The following is a 13,652-nucleotide window of genomic DNA, read 5'->3' on the forward strand; positions in this document are numbered from 1 at the left end:
AGACGTATTGGGAGCAATTAAGCCGGTAGAGAATAGAGAGCGATGGAGAGAAAGGCCCAATTCAACAACCCCCCGCACCCGCTCCTTTCATTCTCCTAAAGCGGCTACACACCAACTCCACCATCAAAAGTAAAAGCAACGATAACTTTCTTATTCTAACTCAGAGAGAGAGAGAGAGAGAGAGAGAGAGAGTGGGGACCCGTTGGGAAGCAAGCTAGAAGAAAACACAGAGACAACAAAGGAGCGTGTGAAGACAAAGAGATCGAGAAAGAAAATAAAGTGAGAAGCAAAAGAGAGAAAGAAAGGAAGCCTTTTTTAATTTTCTTGCAGAAAGTTAAAAAAACCTTCACTGGCTCCTCCACTTCTCTTATCTGTATAAAGAAACCTTCACGGGGGATATTCATCCAGAAACAACCAAACAAACCTCAAAACGACACCACATAAACACCCACCAATGCTGCTAAGAAACTCCATTTCCAGCACCAAAAAGTTCTTCCGGAAAACCCTACAAAGCTTCAAGTCTTTGTTCTCCGGGGACTACCAAAGGCTTCCCAAAACCCCTCCTCACAAACAAGAAGGCGAGGTTGAGGTTTACAGTGGGAGCTTCATGGAGCTCTCGCCGAAGAAGAAGAAGAAGAATCTTGTAGAAAGGAGAGAGCCGGAATATCACAATCATGGGGATCAGAGGAAAATACGAGAAGATTATTCATGTTCCAAAAGGCGCACGCGCGGGGGAAAGACAAATTGGTTGGTGGTTCAAAAGCTAAGGGAGCTGGAGATGTTGGATATGAGTAATGTGGATCATCTGTTGGACATTGAAGAAGTTCTTCATTACTATTCTCGCCTCACTTGCCCTGCCTACCTCGACATTGTCGACAAATTTTTCATGGACATGTGCGCCGAATTCTTTGGTGCGGCCGGAACATTAACTCCGGCACGCAGCATCAGTTCCAGGCTGGAGAAACATAATAAATATAATTGAAAGAGTTTCTTTTGTTTTTAGAATCTGTCATCTTGATTGGTTCGCTTTGTTCGTAGACTTGTGATGATCGATCTCCCGTTGTTGATTATTGTGCATGTTTGAGTGTTTTCTAAATAATTTTAGCTTTTTTATTTTTTTCATTTTCGTGATTCATGATGCATTGACATACAACTCAAAGATCATCATAATTTCTTCAAACTTTTATTGTACATTTGTTCATTGGAACGTACAGTTTGTGCCTAGCACTTGGCTGGATCGGATGAGAACAATATTTTCTCGTTTTCAGCTCTTCGTTTTGGAATATGAAATTACCAACCAAAAGTCGTAAAACGCACATTAATTGGACCCTTTGATAATTAAAAGCAGCCAATTAGATTGTGTAATTAAGCAAACATATTATGTGGTCATTTAATTATAAGGTGAAAAATTAATGGGATGGATGTGAAGCTTCAGCTAGCCTTTACGCGGCCTTTAGGAAGTCTATGATTTGATTGTAAAGGCCCAACAAACAAGTTAAACATCTATTGCAATCGCACGATTAATTAGAAGCTCACCTTTTTCTTCTTCTACTTTTTTTTTTTTTTTTTTTAGAAGCTTACTTTAAATGAGATGGGTTACGGGTACATATCATGATTAGAGTTCATCTAATGTTTCACAGAAAAATATATAGAATCAGTAATTACGAGCTTCAAAACATTTTATGAACGACATATATAGAAGTTATTTTTTAAATTAAAAAAAAACTGGGAAGAAAAAGAAAAATATTCATGCTTCTTATTTTGAAGTTGTTATTTCCCAAAAAAACAACTTTTAGGAACCAAAAACAGAACATGGAAAAATGGGAAGAAAAAAAAAAAACCATTTTGAATATTATTGTTTTTATGTTAAATCGAATTTCCGTGGGAAGGGGGGCCATGTACTTGGAAATTTATTAAGGAATGTAGAGAAATTTGATCCATGATCCATCCCAATGACCCATCTAATTAGTGTTTTGAAACAACATTATCAATTGCATATATATATATATAGTAAAGAAATATATGAATATATCTGAATAGGAAGACAAAATGAGCAATTGGCATAGGGAGTTTTATTTGAAAGAGTGGCCCTAAATATTACGTTCCCATCACCCCTTAATGTTTTTTTTTATTCAATAGTTCATGGACACTGTTATATCAAATTAGTGAAATAATTACTATTTTAGACAATCTATATATCCTTTATAACTCTTTACATCCCTTTACTCTTATTTATTTATTTATTTACTTTTACATGTCCACACAAGAAAGTGAGGAGAATTCAACCTAGTGACATTTGCTTCATTAGGCGTGATCCCAGCTGATTGAGTTACCTCTTGGAAACATCTCTTTACTCTTTTACATCATGTTCCGCAACAAAAAGATTTCAGAGGGAATGCCGTCCGACCAATGATCCGATTGAGGTAGAGTTTAGGCCCACTGATTTTTTGTGATATATGGGCCAAAACTGCTAAATCCCAATTTGAGAATCTGATGGGCAAACTATAAATGGTCCATCAATGGGCCTAGCTGATGATGGAAGTGGGAATTTGGTATACTTTTATTTATGGGACAACAATGCTGAGGCACAATTCAGTGAGACTTGTATATAGATGACACGAAAGGGACTGGGGGGTTGTGGATGGGCAAACAGCAGGAGCTGCCAAAACGGTGCGTCGGAAGGTTGATTTTGCAGGCCCAAGAAAGACCTTCGGCATTTATTGGCCATACGTTTCCGCGCTATTACTATTTGGCAAAGTGAAATTCCATTTTTGTCATATTTCTATTTCACTTTTTATTTTATCGGGCAAATTTGATAATGTTTATATTTATTTATTTTTTAATAAGAATTGACTTGATAAAAAAAAATTAGCATAGTCACGCAGTCAAGTGGGATGAGGATAGGATGGTGTATGACAAATAGCATAGCCATTTGGCAAAACGGGTTTAGAATAATGCTATATGCTACACTAATATCACATCATTATCTTATTACATTGAGGTTGTATTGTCAATCCACCATTAGATCAATCATTGTTAATGGTGAATTAGCAATGCCACATTAGCATAATAAAACAATGATGTGGTATGTAACAGTACTCTTCAATGTTATTTTTCAGTACTACAAGAAACTAGAAACTTATTCATAGGTTTTGTTAATTCTTGAAAGGAAGAGAGGAATTATGGGCAAGGAGAAGGCTGTATAAGATATATTTTGATCATATTCTATTTGTTAAAAAGAAAAAGGGTTATTTTTATCCACCTAAATTTCAATTCGTATTACAATATGGTTTTTGAGGGTGGCTAAAACCACCCCATAGGCTTTGAGGGTGGCCCGGCCACCTCTATTTTGACCTCAGGGTGGTTTTGGTCACCCTCTACGGCCGATTTGGGGGTGGCGCATTTGGCTTGGGGTTGGTTTTGGCCATCCCCTACGGCCGGTTTGGGAGTGGCTGAGCCATCCCCATTTGGCCTAGGGTGTTTCGACCACCCCATACGGCTGGTCTGGGAGTGGCCGAACCACTCCTATGGCCCTAGGGGTTGTCTGCTCCCCACCAAAAACCTTTTTTTTTTTTTTTTTTTGGGCCTTTTGGGGTGATTCGGCCACCCCCTAGTTGGCCATGGGATGGCTCCAACCACCCCTTTGGCCCAAAATGGGGTGCCCAGGGGTGGCGGAAACCACCCCCATAGGCTTTCGGGGTGGTCTGCCACCCCTAGCTGGCCATGGGGTGGCTCCAGCCACCCCTTGCTTCTTCTCTTTTCCTTTTTTTAATTTTTTTTTTCCTATTTTTTAATTTTTTCAGTTATTAATTGATTCATTTAAGTTGTTTTTTTTTTTTTTTTTTTTTTTTTCATTTTTAATAGTACTACGTACTCCTTGCAACTTGTCAACTTTTTATTGGGTTGGCATGTACTTCTGTCAGTTTTTTGGACGGAAGTTGGACGAGAGTGCTAACTCTATTTTAATCAATAAGTGGAGTACCATTTATGATACAAATTGAAACTTGAGTAAGTAAAGATAAAGTCGTTAAACCATAGGAGGTAAAAGGTATTTAACCCAAAGAAAAACTATGAAATGATTATAAGGTTGCTTGGTAAAGTTCTTTTCAATTGATTTGTGTGTTGGAGTACAATTGACTTGAGTCAAGTATTGAATTTTTAAATTTGGACCATTTAAACTTACTTCAAGTATATTGCAAGTCGTACTTATCACCAAACTATATGTTTAAACTTGATTCATTTATTTCTCGAAAGAACTCGAGCTTATTTATGAGTTATTTAATTTTTTTTTAATTCATTCTTCATGTAAAATAAATATCGTCATTATTTTATATATTTTTTTCATTAAGCTACACTAATAATTAGTTACTTAATTATTGTTAAGATTTTATTATATGAGATAATTAGTTAAACTAATTTTTATTTGTAAAACCTATAAAAATTAATTTCACCAACCTTGTAGTTGTGATAAATCATAATTAATTTTATCATGAAATGAATTATCTATATTATCATATAATATTCTTTTCTTAAAAGTGCTAATTTTAATAAACAAGTCATCTTAATTATATAACAATATACTAACTAAATAGCATTACTCAAACGTGAATGATTTTAGATGGTTGGACAACCTCTCGTAGAGAGAAAGAGTAATGTTAGATACTATATTTTTATTTTATAATTATCTGGCAATGTTAACTTAACACTCAAAATCAATCATCAATTTTTTTTTTCCTTGAATTAGTAGGAAGTGCTTAATTGGCCAACCTTTTTGAAATATATATATATATATAACATTTGTGAGGAAGAAAAGTCAAGAATGTAAATTATAAGTCCACTCAAGTTTGTGGATCCCACCCATCTCCCAGTAACTGAGACTGAAGGTCAAGTTGGAGACCCAAGTAACATGGAAGCCAAAATGTCTTAGGATCTTGTTCTTTCTTGGACTTCTCTTCATTTTAAGCCAGAGAAGATTCCCTCAATATCCGTTGAGATTCCAAGAGGATGAAGAAGAATGGGCACTAGAAAAGTGACCTAGTGAGTTGGAGATTCCCCTTTAATTAAGCAATCATATAAACCTCTCTCCACACACATTCTCTCTTCCAATCGAAGGGGCGGGGGAGATAAGGAGCAACCTTTTACCATTGCTGTCTCTCTCAAAGCTCTTGGGGGAGAAGCGAAGTGAGAGGGAATATTTTTGTTTTGCGGATCTTCGCTTTAATCTTCGACTCTACTTCACCAAGCAATGGTGAAAAGGGCTATTATTAGAAATCATTGGAGTTCGTGGTACGCGTAGGATCTGGGCCAATGCAGTTGCGAAAAGACATGTAATTTGTTTCTTTGAAGTGATATATAATTAGCACATCATTCCAACCATTTAAAACACTGTTTATGATAGAAACAGATTTTGATTGTTAATATCGACAGCTAGCTGCAACACTGTTGTACTACATTAATGTTAATTCAATCATGCATGCTAATCTTCCGATCTCACTCCTCTTAGAGTGATGCATTAAAATCACTAGTTATGCTAATAGCTTAAATTATTATGACAAAATAAATTTGCGATTCTACTACCGTAGTATGGAATATAGAGCATCAAGTACGTGCATGTGAAACGACAGAGACAATATTTGAATTCAAAATTTTTGTTCCGATACTGATGTAGATTGGAGTGCTTGGGATTTCATGAGGAAGACTCGTGCATATATAAGTGTGAAGGGGCCCCAAGGAGTCGTACAAAGGAGAGTCAAGATGAGATTACAAACTCGTGCATAAGCTGAATTCCAAAGGGGTTCGTCTAAAGCCTGTCCAGAAGAGAAGACTGAAGTGCCTTCCCGAGAGCTTCGTCTGCAACCTCGTTTGCAGCCGTCCGAACGCGATTAGTCACACAATATTCCAGAGAATTTCCTCTAAGTCTCGTTTGCAAGCCGTTTGAATGCTTATATTATATTTCAATTTTTCGCTCTTTTATTTAGTGACCATCTAGACGGAGGTATGTTCCATCTGGACGGGTAGCGTAGAAGTTTAAACCGACTTTATTTCCATTTATTACTAGGGTTAGGAGTTTAGGGGCTATAAATACATGCTTATAGCCTCTCAGAACGTAGCTTTTGTTTATTAATCAGTTTTTATCAATAAAAAGTTTCAGAGTTGAGTTTTCTTCAATTTTGCCGTCAAACCCTACATAGACTCTAGTGTTTTGAGAAGATTTTTTAGATCTTTGATAGACTCCAAATCTAAGTTATATTTATCCCTTCTTCTTGTTGTTCTTTTTTGCATCCTACAACGTCACACTACATCAGATACCCTGTTAAATTACCTACTTAACTATCCAAATTAAAGTATAAGTTAATCATTGTTATATTCGACAAAGATGGATGATGGTGGAATGTGAATGTGATTAATGTGTTTGATTAAGAAGGATAGTGATTTGAGGCTCCTCAAAAGAGATAGGGAAATTTCACCAAAGGAGAAAGTGCAAACTTCACTGGAACATGTGGAGGAGTAGTGAGGGCTGGTCTATCTAATGATTGAAGAAGACAATACGCAAGTGGTGGTCCCATAAATTGAAGAAAAAGCCAAAGTGTGGTGTGTCAATCTCAACATTCCTTTCCCTTATGACTACTCTCTCTACTCACCCTCCGTAATGCTTCTGACCATTCGTCGTCTTCTTTTAACACGCCCGCGCGCCTGCATGTCTTGCCCTTTTCACTACATTATCATAAAGTGTACTCCGACAGGGATCCATTTTCTCCACGTTTGATGGCCTTCTCCTAATTGCTGGGAATCCTTCTTCATTAACTAAATATCTCTTGCTTTAGGACCGCATCAATCGCCCTTAATTGCTAGGTTTATCATTTTATACGAGATATTTACGTATGGGTCAATATATATATAAAGCGGATGATAAGAACCGACAATGATGACCTTTATAGAATCACGCAAAAGCATTATCATTAAAGATTGATTTTAGCGTTTAAGACTTTTGATACATACATAGCATCTTAGAATTAATTAGGCTATAACGTTTACCTTCGTTAATGTCAAAATTCTAACTACAAAAGCCAAATGATTATTACCCCTTATCTTTCCTCGTGGGATAATAATCTCAGAATTTTTAGAGCAATAGAAAGAAGGAAAGTACATAAAGAAGTAGGTCTCATGTGCTATCTTGTGAGCCTTTTATAGGAGAGATTGGATGCTTTTTAGAATCTGAAAAGCTAGCAAGAAAATGATCAATACTAAACTAGCTGAAAATTAAAAGAAAAGTAAATGGGCCGAGGAAGAAAACAAATAAATGGATTGAGAATTGAGATAGATATAGGAGTACCCGATTCATTATAAGAAAAAATCTATATGAAACCCAATATAAGCTTTTCATGAAGCAAAAAAGTAAATTTTTTTTTTGCTGCAGATTGTATGAGAGAGAGAGAGAGTGTGTGTCATAATTGCATGGCTCTTTTAAGAGACCCCTACTTGAAAAATTTGACAACTATTCCTTGTGAAATTGAAGAGAAATAATTGGAATATCACAATCTAACACAAAAGCCACCGTAGCGGTTTTGAAATTTTATCTTGAACTAATGGCAAATGGTCCTGGAAAAAAAAATGTAGAATTTTCAAACAGACAGTTACAGCAATAAATTTTAGGACCACGTACAATAAATGCAGTAAATATATCAATCGGAAGGTCCAAATCCAAATCAATCAGCATGTGCACCGCCCAGTTGTACGTACACAGCAGGGAAAGCTGCGCCGGGGTGGCGACATGCAATGCCGGTGTGGCTATCACGTGCAATCTGGACCATCTACGTTGTCGCGGTAGGGCAACTGATCAAGGCTGTTGACGGCTTCACTCGTTGAGACCTTGAAAGACTAGTAAGCGATATTATTGGCAGGAGCTAGAAAATGGAATCATTTATGTGTTTTTTTTTTTTTTTGATGGTTGTATTTAAAGCCCTAAAATAAAGAGATGATGTTAGTGGGAGAAAGGAGAAACATGCACCCAGCCCTAAAGAGAGCAACACTGTAAACATTATTTTAGAGTTTTTGTTTATTATTTAACCTTTTTTTCATTTCTTTGGAGTGGCATGAAGAAAAGAAATGGAAATCGTCGGCAGCCAAAGGAATTAAGGTGGCATTATGAGATATGATGGGCCAGGCAATTATTAGTAGGCCACGCTTGCTGGTCCTAAGTGCGATTTTACAAGTAGAAACTTCTTGATGTTGATATCTCTCTCTCTTTCTCTCTCTCTCTCTCCCCCAGTTTATTCTGAAACCAAAGATTCGATTTGTATGTTTTCATCAATTAACTCCATTCGGTCGGACCAAATCCCACCGAAAACAGATCATCGATATTCAATGCCCATTTGCATGGTATATATATATATTTCTGATTAAAATACAAGTTTACCAAATACGATTATTTATATTTTATACATATATATATATATATAGATATAGATATAGTACAAGTGATGATGAGCAAAGATATGAAGTCAACAAACGCGTTACATCCATGAAGTAGCGATTCGGTAGATATGAAGATCTATGCTGAAAAGAAACGATCGCATGTCAATATGTCATATGTTTGCCAGCAACCTACCAAACCTGCCACAATTTATTCGAGGGCTTGACGAAAATGTGCATGTTAAATTGATCATGTACTAAGAAACTTTGTCATATATATATCCCTTTTTTCATAGCATTCATCTTTTTCACTAATTGGGAATGAATAAGACCTTCTTCATTGACAAATAAAACTTTGTCATAAATACATGAGACCCCATCCAAGTGTTGACAGGGGTTCAAGTTGTGGTGGAGATTGATGGATTTTTCAATTAATTAAAAAAAAATATGGTGGTCCGAGTTACTGATGAGGATATAGATATAAAAAAGGCCAAAGTGATAAGGCAATGAGAATTATAACGATTGATGGAATCCATACATTATGGAAAATTATTGAAAAGTTTATCTGCAAAGATTCAAAAGATAACCTGAGGGCCACTTCACTTCATCTTCATGGGAACTTTACAAGGACTAAATCATGATTTTTCTTTTCCTTTTCTTTCTGTTTCCCACACAATATATAATTGTCCCTACTTCGTAGTTCTTTCCTATGGATTAATATATATATATATATATATATATATATTTATTTATTTATTTGATTGTTCAGTAGATATAGATGTTTAGACGATGGTACGAGAGTGAATCCATTGGAGAACCAATAATACAAGTTGGAATAATTAATTGATGGAAACATCATATTTGTACTATATATACACATATTACAAATGCAATTAAAACAAAATGGTTTATATTCCATCACCATCGATCTACCACTACCACTACCACTACCACTACCACTAATTAACATTTACTGAAATATATATATATATAGTAAAATACACTACACCCTCTATAGTTCAATACAAAGCTTATATGAACGTACGTACACCCTAAATTTTTAATTTAATTTTCCTAATCACACCTCTTCACCATTTCCAATGGTTCTAATAATCAACTATTTCCATCCAAAAATCATATTTAACGAAATTATAAAATTTCCTTTACCATCCCATCCTACAATTCCCAATTAAGGTCGGCCTAGTTTAATTTGTCCTAGGTTTTTTTTCTTTTCTTTTCTTTTCTTTTTCGTCCCTAAGCAAACGGGGAACCTTCTTTGGCGTGCGTAGCGATTGTGCTCAAGGCCCCATGGAAGTCCATACCTTGATGATGAACAAATCCCTCCTTTCCCAGAACTTCATAATTGCTGTGGTGGCGCACGAGCGAATGGCATGAAATGGGTGGCATCAGCTTTCCAGCGATGCTCTATATCTTCTGCAATTCTCCTTGCATCGATTGACGTGCCTAGAAGGCCACGTTTGGTAAAGCCCACAGCGTACAGCCCACATTCGCCTTTCCACCCATTTGGGAACCGTTCCCTAGGCAAACCATCTTTCTCGGAAAACATATCACCCTCCTGAGAACAAAATTTCAATCTCTCCTTTGTCATTTTTCTTCTTTCTTATGATCAAGATGGATGAATATGATGTTTTTATATATTAAATCTAACACGACGTAGTATAAATTACCTTTAACCAAGTTGGTACGTTACTTTTGTAACCCGTGGCTAAAATGATGGCATCGAAATTTTCTACCACCCCATCAGCAAACTCCACGGCGTGGTGTTTTAGTCGCTTTACTGCCTTGTATACCTACACAATAATGGAGGGGAGGGGTCAAAAATCCATGCTTTTTTCTCTACTCAAATCTTTAAGGATGATGTTACAAAACAACATATATATTTATTTATTTCATGGTTAATTATGCATTAATCCGAGAGAAAGACCCGAAATGCTTTGCACGGTATTCAAAGTTTGAAATATCCCCGATTATAAAAATAATTTAAGGTACACAATTATGTACCTTAATGTTCCCGGCTTTGATCTTGGCGAGTGTTCCAACGTCCAAGACAGGTGTCTTGCCGGCCTTGCTCTTGAGCTCAAGAGGGCCAAGCTTGGGGCGGTGGAGTCCTAATCGAGCGGTGTCGCCAAGCATGAAGCGTGACATTAGAAGCAAGAATTGATCCACAAGGCTCATGGGGAGCCACTTGAGCAAGCACATGGAGAGTCCAAAAGTTGATCTTCCCAGCATCTCTTGGGGCAAGACATGAACCTACAACATAAAAGAAAAAAAAAAAAAATGTGGTTAATTAAAAGCCTAGAAAAAGGGGGCTAAAGATGAATCCCAAAAGGCTCGTGTTCAGTATGCTTCCATGTCATTTTTCCATACCTAAGAATCTGCAAACGCTGACACTCACTGTGGAATATTTTATTGAGAGGCTAGAATTTTTATACAAAAAAGAAAGTACATTAGACTGTATTCCCATAAGAGTTTGGGCTGCTGACAATATTTGCGCATGCCAACAAGTTCCAAGAATTAAAGTTATAGAAGAATCACATCTCTTCTCCTAAAAAGTTCTTTATGTAAACTACCATTATACGTTTGCTATCAAGCTAATTAATTAAGTCAAACTCTAGTTAACTGAATTCAAAATTTCAAATATCCGGCAGAAAAAAAGAGTTAAGTGATTATGTTTAGGTTATTTGAAGAATATAAAATTTTGAATAAACCAATATGCCTACTTTCCTTTCTTAATAAGAAAATTACCGAATCTCTAACGACGAGGGAGGGGCGAGCATTATAGTTGCAGAGATCCAAGCAAACTTCCATGCCAGAATTCCCACATCCGACCACCAAAACACTCTTTTCACTGAACATATCTCCGCTCTTGTACGCGCTGGTGTGCACAATAGGGCCACCGAATTCATTCATTCCCTCAATTTGCGGCACCACATTCTCCGCATTCTCTCCGGTTGCGACAATCAGCCACTGCGACACGTACTCTGCTTCCTCGTTTTTCAAGCCCCTCGTCTTGACCTTCCAAAGCGCGCAGCGTTGGTCGAGCTCCGCGCTCACCACTGTTTGGTTGAATACAGGGTTTATGTCGAAACGGTCGGCGTAGGCCTTTAAGTAGGCGAGAAATTGTTGTTTTGTTGGGTAGGTGGGGAAATTGTCGGGGAATGGCATGAGAGGGAGCTCGCAGAACTGCTTTGGGAGGTGGAGCCGGAGGCGGTCGTACGTCTTTTGCTGCCATAAGGAGGCTATGCAATCGGCTCTCTCCAGGATTAGGCTTTGAATGCCTCTTTGTTTAAGACAAGCGGCTGCGGCCAAACCTGATGGGCCAGCTCCGACGATGACAGGCCCAGGAAACCATATGCACCTTGGTTTAGCCATCTTCTCCCCCAGAGGATCATGGACTCTTTTGCCTTCCAATTCTCTCAAGTAGTCCATAAACAGGTCTGTGTATATAAGCCAAAGGAGGAAAATGGTTGCAAAAGATTAATCAAACTTGCGGTGCTCCTGAGCTTGGAGAGTTCATGCAAAAGAAGAAAACTGAAGATAATACATAGTTTTGAAAGAGATCGAATTGAAACACTTTTTTTGACATGAAAGAGAACTCATCAGGAATATTTCGGCTAGGGGTTATTTGGCGGAGATTTGAGGCAGGGTTTAATTAATCTTACCGAAAAGATCTGGGGTGATTTCTGGAAATATGGAATGGAGAGGGTGTTATCCACACTTTTATGAAATGTGGGTTTGATCTTTTGGCTTTGGTTTTTTGGTTGAATGGAGGAGGAAACGGGGAGCCAGAAGAAGGTCTTTTGCTTTCGCACAGAAAGAAAGAGGTAACTTCACTATGCCACTGCAGTGGGCTACGATATAATATAGCCTTTTTATGTTCAAAAGGTATTAAAATAGTTTTCCAAAATATCAAAATGTATCAAAAAGACCCCTTATTTTTATATTCCTATAATACCCTATTCTATTAACAAATAAAATCATAAAATAATTGAAAAAAAAATAATAATAAACAATTTTTTTTATATAAAAAAAAAAAAAAAACAATCCGCGAATAAAAACAAAAAAAAAAAAGTTTTTTGGAATAAATAATTAGTTACTGTAGTTGGCTTAAATTACAAATTGTTTCATGCCGTATTAAAGTAAAATCAAAGGTACGGTTCTTTCTTGAGATATTCAAAAAATAAAAAAAAAATACTAAAGTAGGCCATCAAACTACCAAATTGATTTTACTTTAATACGACATGAAGCAATTTGTAATTTAGGCCAACTACAGTGACTAATTATTTATTTATTCAAAAAAATATTTTTTTTGTATTTATTCGTCCATTGTTTTTTTTTTAAAAAAAAAAAATTGTTTGGGTATTTTTTACAATTATTTTATTATTTTATTTGTTAAAAGAATAGGAGTATTATAGGAATATAAAAAAAATAAGTTGTCTTTTTGATACATTTGGTAGTTTGGGAGCTACTTTAGTACTTTTAGAACATTGGGGGGCTATATTGCAAATAGCTGGGAGTTTGAGAGGCTTTTTTATATTTTTCCCTAATAGTAATGTTATTCATTATGCAGTTTTTATATATATAAATTGATGATATGGGTCTAAAAATTAGTTTGGTGATTAGTTTCATTGTCACGTTATCGCAGTTATATAATACTCTACTAAATATTTCGATCTTTATATTGCTATAAAATACCAGTCTTATTCTAACTATTATATCATGTTAATTGTATAATAATCTATTAAATTGTGATACTTATTTTTTATAACACAAACCAATAACAACCTCCTATACACTCACTCCACGCATCACACAAAAAAGGAGAGAGAGAGAGAGAGAGAGAGGGAGAGGGCCGGAGAGAGCAGCCATCGTTACAAAGACATGTTGCTTCTCTAGAATCCTATATTGATGACACGGGTGAAGTAAAATAGCATGCTGGCAAAAATTTTTTTTTTTTTTTGCATTAAAATATTTTAAAAAAAATTTCTTGCACGGCGTGCTGAATCACGACTCTTGATGACACTACTCAATCAGCATAAGTGGACGGTGGAGATGGTCAACCAATCTTCAAGCATGAATATCTTGGGGATGCTTAGGGTGATTTGCGGGGAGCACTTTAATTAATGGGAAATGATAAATCTTTTATGTCAAGAGAGCTGTCATCTTTATTGACTACTTCGAAAAAATTTTGATCTTTAAAATTAGGAGTGAAAAGACGG

General features: G+C 36.3%; 2 protein-coding genes across 2 annotated transcripts; one reads left to right on the forward strand and one right to left on the reverse strand.

Annotated features, from left to right (window-relative positions):
- Positions 1-254: 254 nt before the first annotated feature.
- On the forward strand, positions 255-1,054 carry LOC132166655 (uncharacterized). Its single transcript, XM_059577505.2, has one exon. The coding sequence runs from the start codon at positions 455-457 to the stop codon at positions 980-982; it is 528 nt and encodes a 175-aa protein (XP_059433488.2). The 5' UTR covers positions 255-454; the 3' UTR covers positions 983-1,054.
- An 8,270-nt stretch (positions 1,055-9,324) lies between these two features.
- Positions 9,325-12,229, reverse strand: LOC132165969 (indole-3-pyruvate monooxygenase YUCCA2-like). Its single transcript, XM_059576689.2, has 4 exons — positions 11,179-12,229; positions 10,435-10,683; positions 10,101-10,223; positions 9,325-9,988 (listed from the first exon to the last, which is right to left on the reverse strand). The coding sequence occupies exons 1-4, from the start codon at positions 11,860-11,862 to the stop codon at positions 9,770-9,772; spliced, it is 1,275 nt and encodes a 424-aa protein (XP_059432672.2). The 5' UTR covers positions 11,863-12,229; the 3' UTR covers positions 9,325-9,769.
- Between the last annotated feature and the right edge of the window lie 1,423 nt (positions 12,230-13,652).

The sequence above is a fragment of the Corylus avellana genome, chromosome 11, assembly GCF_965113065.1.
Source record: "Corylus avellana chromosome 11, dhCorAvel1.hap1.2, whole genome shotgun sequence".
Classification (NCBI taxonomy): domain Eukaryota; kingdom Viridiplantae; phylum Streptophyta; class Magnoliopsida; order Fagales; family Betulaceae; genus Corylus; species Corylus avellana.

What these genes read in the sequence shown, in the direction of transcription:
- LOC132165969 (XM_059576689.2), bottom strand. Translation starts at nt 11,862, where the DNA reads ATGGACTACTTGAGAGAATTGGAAGGCAAAAGAGTCCATGATCCTCTG. An exon ending in TCAAAGCCGGGAACATTAAG is followed by an intron (nt 10,224 to 10,434) that starts GTACATAATTGT and finishes ATTATTGTGTAG; the next exon opens with GTATACAAGGCAGTAAAGCG. An exon ending in ACGTACCAACTTGGTTAAAG is followed by an intron (nt 9,989 to 10,100) that starts GTAATTTATACT and finishes TTTTGTTCTCAG; the next exon opens with GAGGGTGATATGTTTTCCGA.
- LOC132166655 (XM_059577505.2), top strand. Translation starts at nt 455, where the DNA reads ATGCTGCTAAGAAACTCCATTTCCAGCACCAAAAAGTTCTTCCGGAAA.